Here is a 15,337-nt window from a genome sequence, read left to right on the forward strand (position 1 = left end):
GCTTGGTATACAAATACATTTCCACTAATATTGTCTTTAAGAGTCTATGTATAATAAATTTTAGTGGCGCATATTTTTTCGGATGATTTTATACCAATATTTCCTACCTTTGTCAATATTTGGTTTTTAGCGTAGATGGAAGATTAAAATCTTCACCTGAAAATTTCAGTAGAAATCTTCCTAGACAATATTTAAATCAAAATTTAATAAAAGCCACCGATAATCTTGAATGGACTACTGTTTCTACGTATTTATAGCCCACTGTAATTCAAAATATATATATATAATCGCAGAACTAAGAATATGAAACATAAATTTTTCTGAGTTGTTGCTGTTTTTATTGATAAAATTCTTAAAAATTACATTTATTCTTGTAATTATTCTGAAATTATCAAATTTTTGAAATGCTTCTACTCGCTCGTTCTTACGGTGGTATTGCCAAAGTTCACAAACCTATTCACAATCAGTTTTGGCGCAGCTTTATTCTTGTCAGCGAACATGAACTGTACGAGTATGACCAGGTAGGTGACAGTGGATGCAATCATCTGGAAAAATAGGTATAGAATATTTTAAATATTACCCCTTTGGGAAAATCTAAGACAAAAATCGGTCCAGTTTGTTTAGCCTGATGAAAATAAAAATTAAAGACTGTAGTCCTTACAGTAGATCTAAACTGAACTAGCTTGCAACTAGTTTCGAACTAACGCCAACCCGTTTTTTATTAACAGAGAAAACAGAATAATAAGTATTACTAAAGACATGATTTAGATCTAGTTCCGAACTATTCAAAAATTGATCAATCTAAATTTTTGTTTATGCTTTTAAAAGAAAATGGATAAAACCGAAAATTGTGCTAAAGTACTAGTACTAAAGCATATGCTAAATAGTTACTATTGTAACTATTTCGTATAACAGCTAATCGTAATTAGTTACTATTTATAACTAGTTACTCTAGCTAGTCACTGTAACAATTAATTACTCCAATAACTAGTTACTTTTATACTGGTAGTAGTACTGTTGTATTAGTTGCTCTATTAACCAGTTGCTGGTGCACTAGTAACCAGTTACTATATTAACTAGTTACTCTAATAAGTAGTTTCAAAAATTACTTGTTACTATAATCACAAGTTACTATAACAACTAGTTCCTATAAAACTAGTTACTAGAATAGTAAGTTACCATAACAACTAGTTTCTCTAATAACTAGTTACTAATTAATTACCATAATAACTAGTTACCATATAATATCTATATATAATAAGTGTAAAACCTTTCCCTCCACCAAAAATTTACCAAATCCTAAAGCAGCCGTTCTCCCGTTAGGGCCATCAACTCTTATAATTACTTACACTGCCCAAAAGACTGAGATCCAAATTGAAGAATTGTTTCGCCGTAATGCTGAATTCTTGATGCAACACTTGCAACGAAAAATCAGTGACCAATTCATTGTAACTCTTATTACCCGACGGTTTAACGAGTTTATACATATTGCAACCAATTTGGTGGCTCTGAAAGTAAAAAACAAACAAGGCTTAAAAATAAATATTATATATCTCAAATCTCGAAGTAAAATACGTAACTCTTGATATTTGGGCTTTAAGCTATAGTGCGAGGTATGGCTACTAATTGTCCAAACTAGCGAATGCGGCAAATGTCAGTGACCGCTTGAATATATGCTATAATGGCAAGGAGGTGCAGCTTCCATTCCGTTCGGCTAACAAAACCTGGATACGAAATTCCACCTAAAAAAACCAATTGGAAGCATGTAATTAGATTCAGTTTAGAACAAATTAATTTTTGTGTGGTGCAATTCCCTGCCGGTGTTTGTTAGCAGAACGGTCTTCTTGTTTTTCTTATTCATGTTCAGTTTACGGTAAGACCTGCCCTTTCGAATGCAGTTATTCTCGCTTCTGTAAACAAATCATTGTACAAAATCATATTCTTCATCTTTAAGAATTAAAAATTTTCTTCAATTTGAATATTTTTATTTGCAAATTAAATATCTTCTTTCTCACGCAATTTAAGCCTGACTCCCGCTATACAGATTCCTGCTACACACTCACCTGTTCATGGCTATTTTGACACTGCCAACATAAAATCCACAATTGTACCACCACAATCATTAACATAATAAAAATTCTTATCATATCATTCTCCTCTTGGTTTTGTGATATAAGCCACACAACGACCCGATAAGAATTTATGATGACATAAAGAAAATACATCATCATGTAAAACAACAAGGACCAGCCGTAACATTCGTTAATAGTCTTGAACATAATAAAAATTTCGCCATAAAACTTTTTGTAGACTCTCAACTTTCGCTCATCTTCTTCTTCACTTGGCTGACTGGTCTTTGGTTTGACGCGTATAACATTCCCCTTTACAAATGATCGTCCAAGGAGATAAGGTCCGAAAACTCGACGTATATTTCTTTCACCCATTTCATTGAGATTATAACGCAATATAATAGCGAATTCATTCAAACCTGTTAAGTGGGTGATCAGCTCTAAGATCCGAAATTGCATAGCGAAAGCGCTAAGCAAGGCGTGCCACGATATGGTTTGTAATGTAGGTAACTCATAAACTGTCCACGAGATTATGATATGGACAATGCTTGTTATAAAAACCGTACAACATAGAATTGTCACAAGCCATCCCTGACTTTTGAAACGCCGATAATCATCGGTTGCGCATAATTCCTTATTAAAACGTTTTTCAAAGTCGACATATGTCTCATTGACGAGGCTGCATTTAGGACTCATAGCCAATGATTCCAGTATGACCATAAGGTGTGTAAACGTTTGGAATATGTAGAGTAGTACGAAAAGCTGTATATCCATGGAGAAAGCGGTACGATGCAAATCATGCGACAACGTAAAGATTAAAATAGATGTGATATACAAAATCCAATGCCCAGCGTAGACTTTATATACTAATCGAGATTTGGTGAAACTTCGGCAAGCAAAGAGCGCAGAGCCAAAATTTATAAATAATTTGAACGCTTTAAACAGGGTGAAAAGAAAACTTCTGTCTTGGTTGTTATTCGTGAGTGTCATTTTTACGCGTTAAAATAGTTTTGTACACGAAAGGATAACCGTTGAAACTAAAAACATCTGAAACCTGCAAGCAATACAGCAAACAACTATGGCCGCTTAAAAGGTTCTTAATTACATTTTTTGAAAGCGGTAATCAATCAAGTAATTATTATTTTCGAAAGTCATCAGATTTGTTCGAGCGCTCATACCAACTGTACCAAAGTGCGGTGCAGTTGATGGGAGTACTTTGCAGGCGATAATATTACTTTTGAGGAATGAACTAGTATTTTGAATTTTCTGAATTTATGTATTCCGGAAACTTTTAGATCAAGGTGGTATTTAAATGCCGTATAAATTTTGATTTCTCCCTCGGTTAATAGGTGTCGCTTTCCATAATTTTGAACCAACCTGCGCATAACTTGCCTTTTTGGCTACCAAATTATACTGTGCGACAACGTGGGATGAAAAAAGACAACAATGCGGTGTATAAACCATGAAAGTGGAAGAGCTATTTAGCCAATTTAACATAAGTGTCACAAATTCTTTACCGTGTATTGAAATTGCCTTAATTTGGTATACAAAAAAATAAATAAATATTTAGCGCGTACAATTCTGTTACGTGTTTTGCCGAGCTCCTATTTGTGTCGTGCGTCTTGTTGGGTTTCCCACAACTGGACGGACCTACAGTTTTAAGCCGACTCCGAATGGCAAATGGTTTTTCATGACAGAAATATACCCGGAGGTATTCACCGGAAAATTTTATTAGAACCAAAGCCACCGATACGCTTAAATTGACTCACTGTTTCTATGTATAGGACTAAGAATATGAAACATAAATTTTTCTGAATTGTTGCTGTTTTTATTGCTAAAATTCTCAAAAATTACATTTATTCTTGTAATTATTCTGAAATTATCAAATTTTTAAAATGCTTCTACTCGCTCGTTCTTACGGTGGTATTTCCAGCGTTCACCAAGCTATTCACAATCAGTTTTGGCTCAGCTTTATTCTTGTCAGCGAACATGAACTGTACGAGTATGACCAGGTAAGTGACAGTGGATGCAATCATCTGGAAATATAGATATAGAATATTTTAAATATTTCCCCTATGGAGAAAATCTGAGGCATTAAAGACAAGTTTTATAAGCGACAATCTACAAGTTCTAGTACAAAGAAAACTGTACGGTCCATCCAGAAACTAGTTCGGAACTAATCAAAAAAACATCAGTTCCAAACTTCCGTAGAGCTAAATATACGTACTTTATTCTATTAATATAGATAAGAAGATATAGCGAGTTAATCAATGCATGTATTATACCAGTATTATTTCAATGCATACTTCGCATATATGTGTACGAGGTGTGTTCAAAAAATAAGGTGAATTTTAATTTTTCTCAAAAAATATGTATTTATTCATCAATTTCTATTTTATCTCCTTCAAAGTAGTCCCCCCTCAGTTCTGATATGCACTTGGTCCACTTTTTGGTATGTCCTTAAGCTCTCTCAGCGATTTGGCTTTTATCTCCTCAATTGCCGCAAAATGCCGTCCTTTCACGGGTCTCTTCAATCTTGGGAACAGGAAAATGTTGCAGTGGACCAAATCTGGTAAATACGGTGCCTGAGGCATGATAACATTGTTGTTCTTGGACAAATAATCGTAGGTGCATTATCATGATGTAACAGCCATGCATTTTTATCCACATCCCACAAGGTAATACTCCTTATTTGTCGTACGACTTCGTGGTACGAACTCCTGATGCACTACGCCATGATAATCGAAGAAAACAGGGAGTAAAACCTTGACATTTGATCGAACTGGGCGTGCTTTTTTTGGTATTGGCTCTCTTGGAGTCCTCCATTGAGACGATTGGGCTTGGTTTCGAAGTCATAACCACACACCCATGATTCGTCCCCAGTTATGACCCTTTTAAGCAAATCTAGATCATCGTCGACGTCATTCAACAATTCCTGAGCGATGCTCATGGGACGTTGTTATTGGTAAAAATTCATCAATTTTGGAACGAACTTCCCTGTTACACGCTTGATGACCAAAATTTCCGAAGAGATTGCATGACATGAGCCAACCGATTAAATTCTAATAACAATTTTCTTCACTTTCTCAATATTTTCATCGATTGTTGAGGTGCTTCTCTTCTGTGAAAAGCTTGTACCACTTGCAAACAGTTTTTTGACTCAGAGAATATTTTACACAAATTTTGATGCAACTTTTTTTGGTTTCTTTCGTTAGCAGAAAATTGCCGAACACACAAAGCACTTGTTTTGTTAAGCCTCTCAGAAACAAACTAAACATGCCATATTACTAAAACCGTGAACATATCTTCGAGACGAGTGTTGGTTGTTTGGTTAGAGTGGTGATTCATCCAGAATCCAACTAGCGCTTCCGCACCATTTTGTTGCCACATCCTCGTACCAAATTGTTTAACAATTATTTACAGCAAGACTATATCCAGTCTGTGTGGTTTAGGAACCTTCTTAGGTTGTTGAAGTCTAAGCCAGACAGTTTCTCGAGACTCTCGAACAGCGGTTTGCCCAGGGTTAACATTCTGTCCTTCCATAGGGCAGGGCATTCACAGAGGAAATGGAAGATTGTTTCCTTTTTCTCCGGTTGTTGACAACTATGACAGTATGTGTTGTGAGGGATGCCCATTTTGGCGGCTTGTTTTCCGATAGACCAGAAGCCAGTTATGACTGCCATTAATCTGCAGGCGTCCCGTCGTTTCATGTTTATCAATGTCGACGATTGCTTGAGGTTGTAGATGGGTCATTAGAGACGAGTGTACTAACATAAAAAAAAAATAATATTCGAACGTCGAATGTGCGTAGCCCGAGAAATTTTAAACACTAGTTGAAACTAGTTACTATACTAACTAGTTACTTTTGTACTAGTAGAAGTACTGTTGTACTAGTCACTCTAATAACTAGCTTCTGGTCTACCTACTAGTAACCAGTTACTCTAATAACTAGTTATTATAATAACTAGTTACTCTAATAACTAGTTTCTGTAATCACTAGTTACTTTAACAACTAGTTATTAGAATAAGTAGTTACGGTAATACCTAGGTACTATAATTAATTCCTAAATAGAATTTAACCCACCATGAACTAAGAGGGAAGCTCCGTATGGGGATCGGTTAACCCACCACATGTATTACAACAAAAAACACATGGCCGTGATACAAAATTCAAAGGACGAATCACCTGTTAGGATGTTCTCGGCTAAACATCTCACGCAATCACTTACAGATCATTGGAAAGTAGGGCAGCATGCAGCCAAACAGGGGCGAAGTAAAGTCTTTTCCACTATTTATGTGAAATTCCGGGACTAGCTAAGGCACGACTCCGTTCCTTCGGTAAGCCTTTCTTACAGCAAATTAAGGAGATCTCAGACATCGAGATAAAGGATTTGCTGTTATACTTGGACTTCACTAAATGGATCTGACTTGGAAACAAAAACCAAAAAAAAAAGACATCAGCACACGAGACAGTGGTAGTAAAACGGTGCTGGTCACTAATTAGGATTACTCCAGTGGAAATATTCAACCACTTCAACAACAACCACAACAACAACATAACAACAAGGAACAATAACTCTAGTTACTAGACTAGTTAGTTACCATAATAACTAGTTTCTCTAATAACTCGTCAATAACTAGTTACTCCAATAACTAGTTGCAATAATAACTAGTTACTATAATAACTAGCTATCATAATAACTAGTTGCTATAATAACTAGTTACCATAACAACTACATATAATTTCTGTAAAATCTTTACTTCCTTTAGGAAGAGCAATCAACCATCATAATTACTTACACGGCCCAAAAGATTGAGATTCATATTGAAGAATTCTTTAGCCGTAATGGTGTATTCTTGATGTAACACTTGCAGCGAAAAATCAGTGACCAATTCATTGTAACTCTTATTACCCGACGGTTTGACGAGTTTATACATATTACAACCAATTTGGCGGCTCTGAAAGTAAAAAATAAACAAGGTTTAAAAATAATTATTATATATCTCAAATCTCGAAGTAAAATACGCAACTCTTGTTATTTGGGCTTTAAGCTACAGTGCGAGGTATGGCTACTAATTGTCCAAACTGACGAATGCGCCAAATGCCAGTGACCACTAGCAAAGAATGTATGATATAATGGCAAGGAGGTGCAGCTTCCATCCCGTTCGCTTAACAAAACCTGGATACGAAATTCCACCCAGAAAAACCAATTGGAACTAATTAGAGTCAGTTTAGAACAAATTGATTTTTGTGCGGTGAAAATTCCTGCCGGTGTTTTGTTAGCGGAACGGTCTTCTTGTTTTTCCTATTCATGTTCAGTTTACGTTAGGACCTGCCCTTTCGAATGCAGTTATTCTCGCTTCTGTGAACAAATCATTGTACAAAATCATCAACTGCACACCTCACAATTCGAGAATTAAAAAATTTCTTCAATTTGAATATTTTTATTTGCAAATGAAATATCTTTCTTTTCACGCAATCTAAGCCCGACTTCCTCTACTCAGATTCCTGCTACACACTCACCTGTTCGTGGCTATTTTGACACTGCGAACATAAAATCCACAATTGTGCCACCCCAATCATTAACATAATCAAAATTCTTATCATAGAATCCTCCCCTTTTTTTTGTGATATAAGCCACACAATGACCCGATAAGAATTTATGACGACATAAATGAAATACATCTTCATGTAAAACAACAAGGACCAGCCGTAACTTTCGTTAATAGTCTTGAACATAATATAAATTTCGCCATAAAACTTTTTGTAGACTCTCAACTTTCGCTCATCTTCTTCTTCACTTGGCTGACTGGTCTTTGGTTTGACGCGTATAACATTCCCCTTTACAAATGATCGTCCAAGTAGATAAGGTCTGAAAACTCGACGTATATTTCTTTCACCAATTTCGTTGAGATTGTCACGCAATATAATAGCGAATTCATTCAAACCTGTTAAGTGGGTGATCAGTTCTAAAATACGAAATTGCATAGCGAAAGAGCTAAGAAAACCGTGCCACGCTATGGTTTGTAATATAGGTAACTCATAAACTGTCAGCGAGATTATGATATGGGCACTGCTTGCTATGACCATCGTACCACATAGAATTGTCACAAGCCATCCCTGACTTTTGAAACGCCAATAATCATCGGTTGCGCATAATTCCTTATTAAAACGTTTTTCAAAGTCGACGTATGTCTCATTGGCGAGGCTGCATTTAGGACTCATAGCCAATGATTCCAGTATGACTATAAGGTGTGTAAACGTTTGGAATATATAGAGTAGTACGATAAGCAGTATATCCATGGAGAAAGCGGTACGATGCAAATCATGCGACAACGTAAAGATTAAAATAGATGTGATATACAAAATCCAATGCCCAGCGTAGACTTTATATACTAATCGAGATTTGGTGAAACTTCGGCAAGCAAAGAGCGCAGAGCCAAAATTTATAAATAATTTGAACGCTTTAAACAGGGTGAAAAGAAAACTTCTGTCCTGGTTTTTATTCGTGAGTGTCATTTTTATGCGTTAAAATAGTTTTGTACACGAAAGGATAACCGTTGAAACTAAAAACATCTGAGACCTGCAAGCAATACAGCAAACAACTATGGCCGCTTAAAAGGTTCTTAATTACATATTATGAGGCAATTAATCAATTAAAATGCTTCAATTACTGGCATGAATACTACACACTTTTATTATTTTCGCAAGTCATCAAATTTGTTCGAGCGCTCATACCAACTGTGCCAAAAGAATGCGCTAGTAAGAGCAGCATAACATCCAGTCTAGAGCTATGACGTGTGTGGCAAAGAAGAAAGATGTACCTATAAATCTCTAAATATATATCGTCGGCTTTAGTAGCATATCTTCTGATAATCTTTCTCCATTGTTTTACTTTATTTTATTTAATTATCTTAATTAGTATAACTTTCAGCATTCGACATTAACTGGCTGTAAAATTTTACCATTTTAAATTGTGTTCTACTTCTCACCAAGCAGAAACTGAATGAGTATGACAGAGTAGGTGATAATCGCACTTATCATCTGTAAGAGTAAATTATTCACTATTAATTATATTAATTATAAATTCTTAAGAATGCCACTTACGCTGCCCAGAAGCGTTCGATTTAAAACGCAAAAATGCTTAGCTTTTATGGAGAATTGCTGATGAAGTGTTTGAATTGAGAAGTTTGTAACGAGATCATTGTATGGCTTATTACCCAATGGTTTCGGCAGCCTGGAAATGAGACAGCCAATATAGCGACTCTGTAAATAGAAAATAATGGTATAAATTGTTAGGAAAATGGGAAAGTTTTTATTTACAATATAATGAACGACGCCAGTTGGACGCACCAAGTGAAGCCAAGTCCTTCTGCACCTGAGCTTTCATAAGACACTCTAAGAAATGTAACAAAATCAGGAGTACTCCTTCTGCAAGGCAAAACAGCCTAAATAAGCCTCCATATACTCTTACTTAAGCTTGCATAACCTAACCTCCCTGAATTGAGCTCACTGGTCAATAACAAGAGTGCTATTGTGGTAGCCGAAAGACCTAAACTTTAGACTCAGCATATCCCAATAACTCCCCTAAAAAGACGGTACTACGTAAAACAGTCGAGAACTAGAAGTCGGCCCTTTGGATGTCTCGAGTGGATGCGACTGACAAGACAAGATTGGAAGGCCGAAGTTTGAGCCTCTGTCTACACTCATACCTCCAAGATGGAATCGGGAGTCGGAGCGGGGGTTTTCTCTAAATCAGTCAATTTATCTATCTTCTTTAAACTGCCGATTAGTGCTTGTGTTTTTCAGGCAGAAGTCTTTACGATCCTGCAGACATGCAAAATGTTTAGGGAACACGGAACTAAGGGAGATATTAACATTTTCTCCGGTAGTCAAGCCGCGATCAAGGTTCTAACGTCGCCATGGTGCAGAACCAAACTAGTAAACTCCTGTAAGGAGATCAAATTTCTTGGGTGGGCAGGCAACGTTTCTCTGATCTGGGTTCCAGGACATAAGAACATAGACGGAAATGAAATTGCTGACGAGCATGTCAGAAAGAGGGCTGAATTGGCCTTAGGTCCCTCATCATTGGCATCCCTCTGATAGTTGTTAAAGCGGAACTGCACAAATTATTTCTCAGGAAAGCGCTGAAAAGATGGAGCTCCATTTCTTCATGTGCTATTTCGAAAACCCTTTGACCCCAGTACAATATACGGAGTAGTCTGAAAGTCTTGGGGATTCCACGCTATTCCATTTCTTAACTCGTCGCTATGTTTACCGGTCATTGGATGATCGGCACACACGCGAGGTTTACCATTTAACCCCCATTGCAGAAGCTGTGAGGACCTTTCAGAGAAGGAGACTGTTGAGCAGTCTCTCTGTAAAGGTCCGGGTTTGGCAGCTGGACGATTAAGGTAACTGGCTGCTCCTTTCTTCGACAGCCTGAGGCAGTGCGCAAACCTAAATCCCATCAATTTTCTCCACTACATCAACAGCTCTGGTCGGCTGTGTATATCCTCCTGTTATAGGTTTCATAATGGTATCAAAACGGCGCTTTAATGTTACTTGGAGAGTGCCCGTGTGCTACTTCAACCATTTCACTTACCTACCTACCCAGTCTGAACTTGGAATGATTTTCATTCTTCGTTTTTTCTCTGCAATAACAATGAATTCCATGACCCACTACACTGTACTTTTGTCTAGTTGAGAATTGGGATGAATTTGAATTCCTTATCACTCCTACTTCAAAAATACTTTTTAATTAAATATATTAAGGTTTTTAATTTATTTATTGGCATTTCAGTCCAGTTCAAAAATCATCAATAATTTGATTTGGCAGGGTGATGAAAATAAGATCTCAATAAGCAAGCAAAGTAGTAAAGGATATTATTATTAGTATGACTACCAAATGAAATGGCCTCTGGTGACGGTCAAGCATTGTTTGACAAGAACTTTATATGTGTGCGTGTCGGGTGCTTGACGCTAAAATCTAAAATTTTTGATTTTTACCGACAACAAGTATGTGTGACACGACGCCACCCGACTGCACTAACACATTCAAAGCGCAGTCAAGCATGCTGTATCGTCACCAGAGGCCAAAAGGGTTATTAAAGCGAAGGGTTTTGGGGAGGGTTTTAAGCCAGTGAATTGTTTCAACAGGGTTGCCACCTATGTAAAACTGAAAAGTTATTAAATAAGTCAAATAAAATATTGGGCTCAAGTGAAAGGTGTTTGGAAAGTCTTAAATACGAATATTTTTTTCCGTAAGATTGTCAACTGTCTAAAAATCAAAAATATTTAAATAAATCGACCAAAATATTAATATAGGTTATGGGTATCAAGTGAAAAGGGATTAAGAAAGCCTTAAACCAAACAATTTTTTCAACAGGATTGCCAACTGTTTAAAAATTAAAAGCAATTAAATAAATATGGCAAAGTATTAGGCTATGTGTTTGGAAAAGTTTCAATTCAGTCGTATTTTTAGGCCGGACTAAAATATTACAAGTACTCAAACCACTTGCTACATCATTAATAAATAAAAATATTTTCATAATTTTTTTTCGTGAAAAAGTTGAAATTCAAATGATGCAGTTGGTACTAAACGAAAGATATTTAAGAAACACAAATTTTGACGAAAGTCACCAATTTTCTTTAAATTTAGTAGTTAAATTAAAATTATATAATACATTATAATATAAAAAGTTAAATTCCATAAAGGTTTTGCATAATCCTTAAAAACAATTTAGTAGAGTGTCCATTTATTTTTTAATTACATATAAGAAATTCAATAATACCGTTTAATAAAAATTATTTCACTTCAGGTTGCTATTAAGAATGCTCATTGCGGTATTTTCAAGTTCCGAATATTTCGGGATTATCTTGTATTAATATCGGGATCCCGAAAATTTTTACGTATCGAATTTAAAGAAGTAAAGACTTCTTTACTTCAAAATTTGTTTACAATGTAAGCTGTATCATTGAAATTTATATATATTTATATTTATAAATAAATTAATTCAATCAATCGAACTAAGCAAACTTTTGTTGTTTACAAATTTTTACAAATCTAGATAAAAAAGCATTTAGCAAAACGAGTTCCATTATTTTTGCGTAAAATCTTTGCGCATATGGCTTCCAACTGTTTCATAGTCGATCTTTAGCGCCTGGGCGATACTTCGACTACAAATTCGATTATCTCTGTGATTTTATCGACATTTTCGACTTTTTCTTTAACATCAAAAATACCTGAACGGAATCGACAAAACCAAAATTGCGCATAATTAACGGTTACAGTATCGCCACCATAAACAGCATTCACAATTTCAGCGGTCTGGCTTGCATTTTCCCCCCTACTAAAGAAAAACTGTAAAATGTACCGAATTTTCTCCTTGTTGACTTCCATTGTTAACACCCTGTAACTCTGAACAACTGAATGGAACAAACGAAAAACTGCAAAAAACTATTTTTAGTGTGAAATGTCAACTGGACAAGGAGCTTAAACTTTCAATTCTTTGATCGATACTTAACAAGATATTTATCGATCTCTACCTTATCCACTAAGAAAAGAATGGCTCGCTTTCTTCCCAAACTAAAATTTTTCTACAATTATAATAATTCAAAAGCGTTAATTAGTCTGCTTGTAGGGAGAAAATTTTGCCATTTCAGGATTTCCATGACTTCAACAGGATTAATTTAGTATTTTACAGCTTTAAATAAATTCTTATTTAACTTATTTCTTAGTACTCACATAGTTTTCCACTTCAGAACCTATCGCACACAGCACCACTATTTGGAATCCTGCTTTTAGCGTTGACGATAAGTTGTAGAATATTTTAAAAATTGTTGGCTCTTCGAAAAACATCTGTGCACACCAATATAAATTACAAACAAGGAAAAAAAACTTTTCCATTATAAATAGAAGAATGCACCAAGCAAAACAATCATCCGCACAGCCATACGCCTTATAAAGGCGACCATACAACAGACGCAACAAATTCAGCTGCTCGTATTCCCGTGGCGTATATGGCATCCAAATATCACTGCCATATCTCGACTTATGCTTATTCTGTGCAACTAACTTCTCCAACAGTTTTGTGACATTTTGCGCCTCCTGATTCAAAGTCATAATGGTGTTAATGATTTGTAGGAAACGGGTTTGGGTGCCCAACTCAAGAAGCACAGAATAGTAGCTTACTGGTGTGCGGTAAGTCGTGAACATAACCCATAATCTTACTAATTCACAAAACAATGGCACGCTAAACACCAGAATCATACTCCGAACAGGATAAGCTGCTACTTCCGCTTTCGACAAATGATTTGCACCAAGTTCATGTAGTTGGCAACGCAGCGTAGTTAATTCACCAAAGCTGCGCTTCTTAACCATCGATTCGACTATCGCCACAACGTATATGAATAGGTCCAGATGAAAGTGTATCAGACCCAATATGTCGGCAAGATTAAAAATAACGTCTTCAAAGAAAAATGAGAACACCACATAAAAGTTGGCAGTAAGCCAAGCGAGCATAGCGAGACGTAAAAAAGTGCTGAGCAGTGGTAAATGCGGTATGGGCAGCAGTGTCGTCAAGCAACAGAGCGTACGTAGCACAGATTTTATTAGCCACTCCAAACGTTGCATTTTCGTTGATAATTGAAAGAAGACTGTTGAGAAAAGCAAATCATAATTGATAGTAGAGGAATACAGAATAAATGCCCCTTCTACTCTATGGAAGGGGGATATGCTCGGTCTAAAACAAGTTCATTCTGAAAATAAGTGAGGTATAATTATGCGTTTACACATAATAGTATATGAGTTGGCAAAAAATGGGGTAGAACAATGTAGTAATTAGCTAACAATTGGAATTTCTGTAGTTAGTAATAAAATTTTACAAAATAAAAGAAACTCGAAATAATTCATATCTAAACCTTGGAATAATTAAGTGTTCTAAGCAGTATATCCACATACATACATACATATGTATGTACGTCGCAGCCTAGTTACTTGCGCGTGGCTACCATTGGATTGGTCTCGAATTCATTTCCAGCATGTATAAAAATTTTGTCTTCAGAGCGGATACGCCTGGCAGCGTCAAAGATCCGGCTGTATTTCTGCTATGAAAAAACTGCTCATAAGAACAGATGGTTCTCATTCGGAGACAGTTTAATATGAACAATGAAATTACTAAACTTTTAGGAAAATCAAAAAGCGCGTCCATGAAAAAAAAGCGCGGCTAAAATCCTAATATTTATATTGGGTTGGGGAACAAGTTCGCAGCGTTTTTACCGAAGGCTTTTATTTAAACAAAAAAAATACCAGTCTAACGGTTAGACGCGATAGAAGTGAAACCTTCCGTAAAACAAACTGAGAGAGAATGAGACGAAGGCAGCATTAGGAGCGGGATAATTATAGGTTCATTATAATATTGCTATAAAGTTCATATTTTATTCATCCTCAATGTTTTCAATTTCAACAAATGATATGAGTGGCTTATGATAGCTAAAATATGATACAAATACTTTGGTTTCGATGTTGTCAACATCTCTTTGAAATACCGTGTCAATTGTTGTTTTTTTCTGTCGATATTCACGACACTTTTCTGCATAATTTTTCGGCATAATTGCGGTAAATGTTTAAAAATGAAAATATTTACGAATATAAAAATACGGACGCAATACAGCACACGCGGTTGCTATTATGAGCGTCGTAACGCGTATAATACACAGACGTACTAACATACACGCAAACATTCGTAGGACGCTTGGTTTGAATTTTTTATACATATGTATGTATGTATGCTATACTATGGCCTAGCCTATGTACGTACATACATATTTGTGTTCTGAACTTCCAGCAAAACAATGCTTATTAATATACACATATGCATCTACATACAACCGCACACACAGGCCACTCACTTTATTCCTGTAAATGCGTATGTCGTCCAAAGCTAAAATTCTATGCCTAGCGAGTACAAGAACAAAATGCATTAATAGGCGCAGGCGTAGCGGCCATCATCCTAGTTGCCATAGCGCTGAACAGTCGCGGCGGCGCCGAACAGTTTCAACTATTGTACTGTGCAACAAAAACTCATCATCAAAAAATTGATTTATAAATTCGAGCTCATAGTTCTAAGAGCAAGTACTTTCATTCATAAAACGAGCCACCCATATGCTAATTTTCTCGACAATTCGAAAATAGTCAATATTGGAATATTTCGCGTAGAATTATTTGCCAATATTCAATTTTTGTCAAGTCGAGTGCCCGCGGCTC

The 15,337-nt window shown here is 36.0% G+C and overlaps 2 protein-coding genes across 2 annotated transcripts; both read right to left on the reverse strand.

Moving 5' to 3' along the window:
• Positions 1 to 410: 410 nt before the first annotated feature.
• On the reverse strand, positions 411 to 2,789 carry LOC129238374 (gustatory receptor 23a-like). The gene is made up of 3 exons (XM_054873400.1): positions 2,064 to 2,789; positions 1,350 to 1,508; positions 411 to 545 (listed from the first exon to the last, which is right to left on the reverse strand). Exons 1-3 carry the CDS (start codon positions 2,787 to 2,789, stop codon positions 411 to 413), a joined length of 1,020 nt encoding a protein of 339 aa, XP_054729375.1.
• A 6,262-nt stretch (positions 2,790 to 9,051) lies between these two features.
• LOC129238376 (gustatory receptor 23a-like) lies at positions 9,052 to 13,705 on the reverse strand. Its single transcript, XM_054873402.1, has 3 exons — positions 12,818 to 13,705; positions 9,178 to 9,336; positions 9,052 to 9,114 (listed from the first exon to the last, which is right to left on the reverse strand). The coding sequence occupies exons 1-3, from the start codon at positions 13,703 to 13,705 to the stop codon at positions 9,052 to 9,054; spliced, it is 1,110 nt and encodes a 369-aa protein (XP_054729377.1).
• Positions 13,706 to 15,337: the final 1,632 nt, after the last annotated feature.

The sequence above is a fragment of the Anastrepha obliqua genome, chromosome 2 (assembly GCF_027943255.1).
Source record: "Anastrepha obliqua isolate idAnaObli1 chromosome 2, idAnaObli1_1.0, whole genome shotgun sequence".
Taxonomy (NCBI): Eukaryota; Metazoa; Arthropoda; class Insecta; order Diptera; family Tephritidae; genus Anastrepha; species Anastrepha obliqua.

What these genes read in the sequence shown, in the direction of transcription:
- LOC129238374 (XM_054873400.1), bottom strand. Translation starts at nt 2,789, where the DNA reads ATGGTCATACTGGAATCATTGGCTATGAGTCCTAAATGCAGCCTCGTC. An exon ending in GTCAAAATAGCCATGAACAG is followed by an intron (nt 1,509 to 2,063) that starts GTGAGTGTGTAG and finishes TTTTACTTTCAG; the next exon opens with AGCCACCAAATTGGTTGCAA. An exon ending in ATCTCAGTCTTTTGGGCAGT is followed by an intron (nt 546 to 1,349) that starts GTAAGTAATTAT and finishes CTATTTTTCCAG; the next exon opens with ATGATTGCATCCACTGTCAC.
- LOC129238376 (XM_054873402.1), bottom strand. Translation starts at nt 13,705, where the DNA reads ATGCAACGTTTGGAGTGGCTAATAAAATCTGTGCTACGTACGCTCTGT. An exon ending in GTTCTGAAGTGGAAAACTAT is followed by an intron (nt 9,337 to 12,817) that starts GTGAGTACTAAG and finishes TTCTATTTACAG; the next exon opens with AGTCGCTATATTGGCTGTCT. An exon ending in ATCGAACGCTTCTGGGCAGC is followed by an intron (nt 9,115 to 9,177) that starts GTAAGTGGCATT and finishes TTACTCTTACAG; the next exon opens with ATGATAAGTGCGATTATCAC.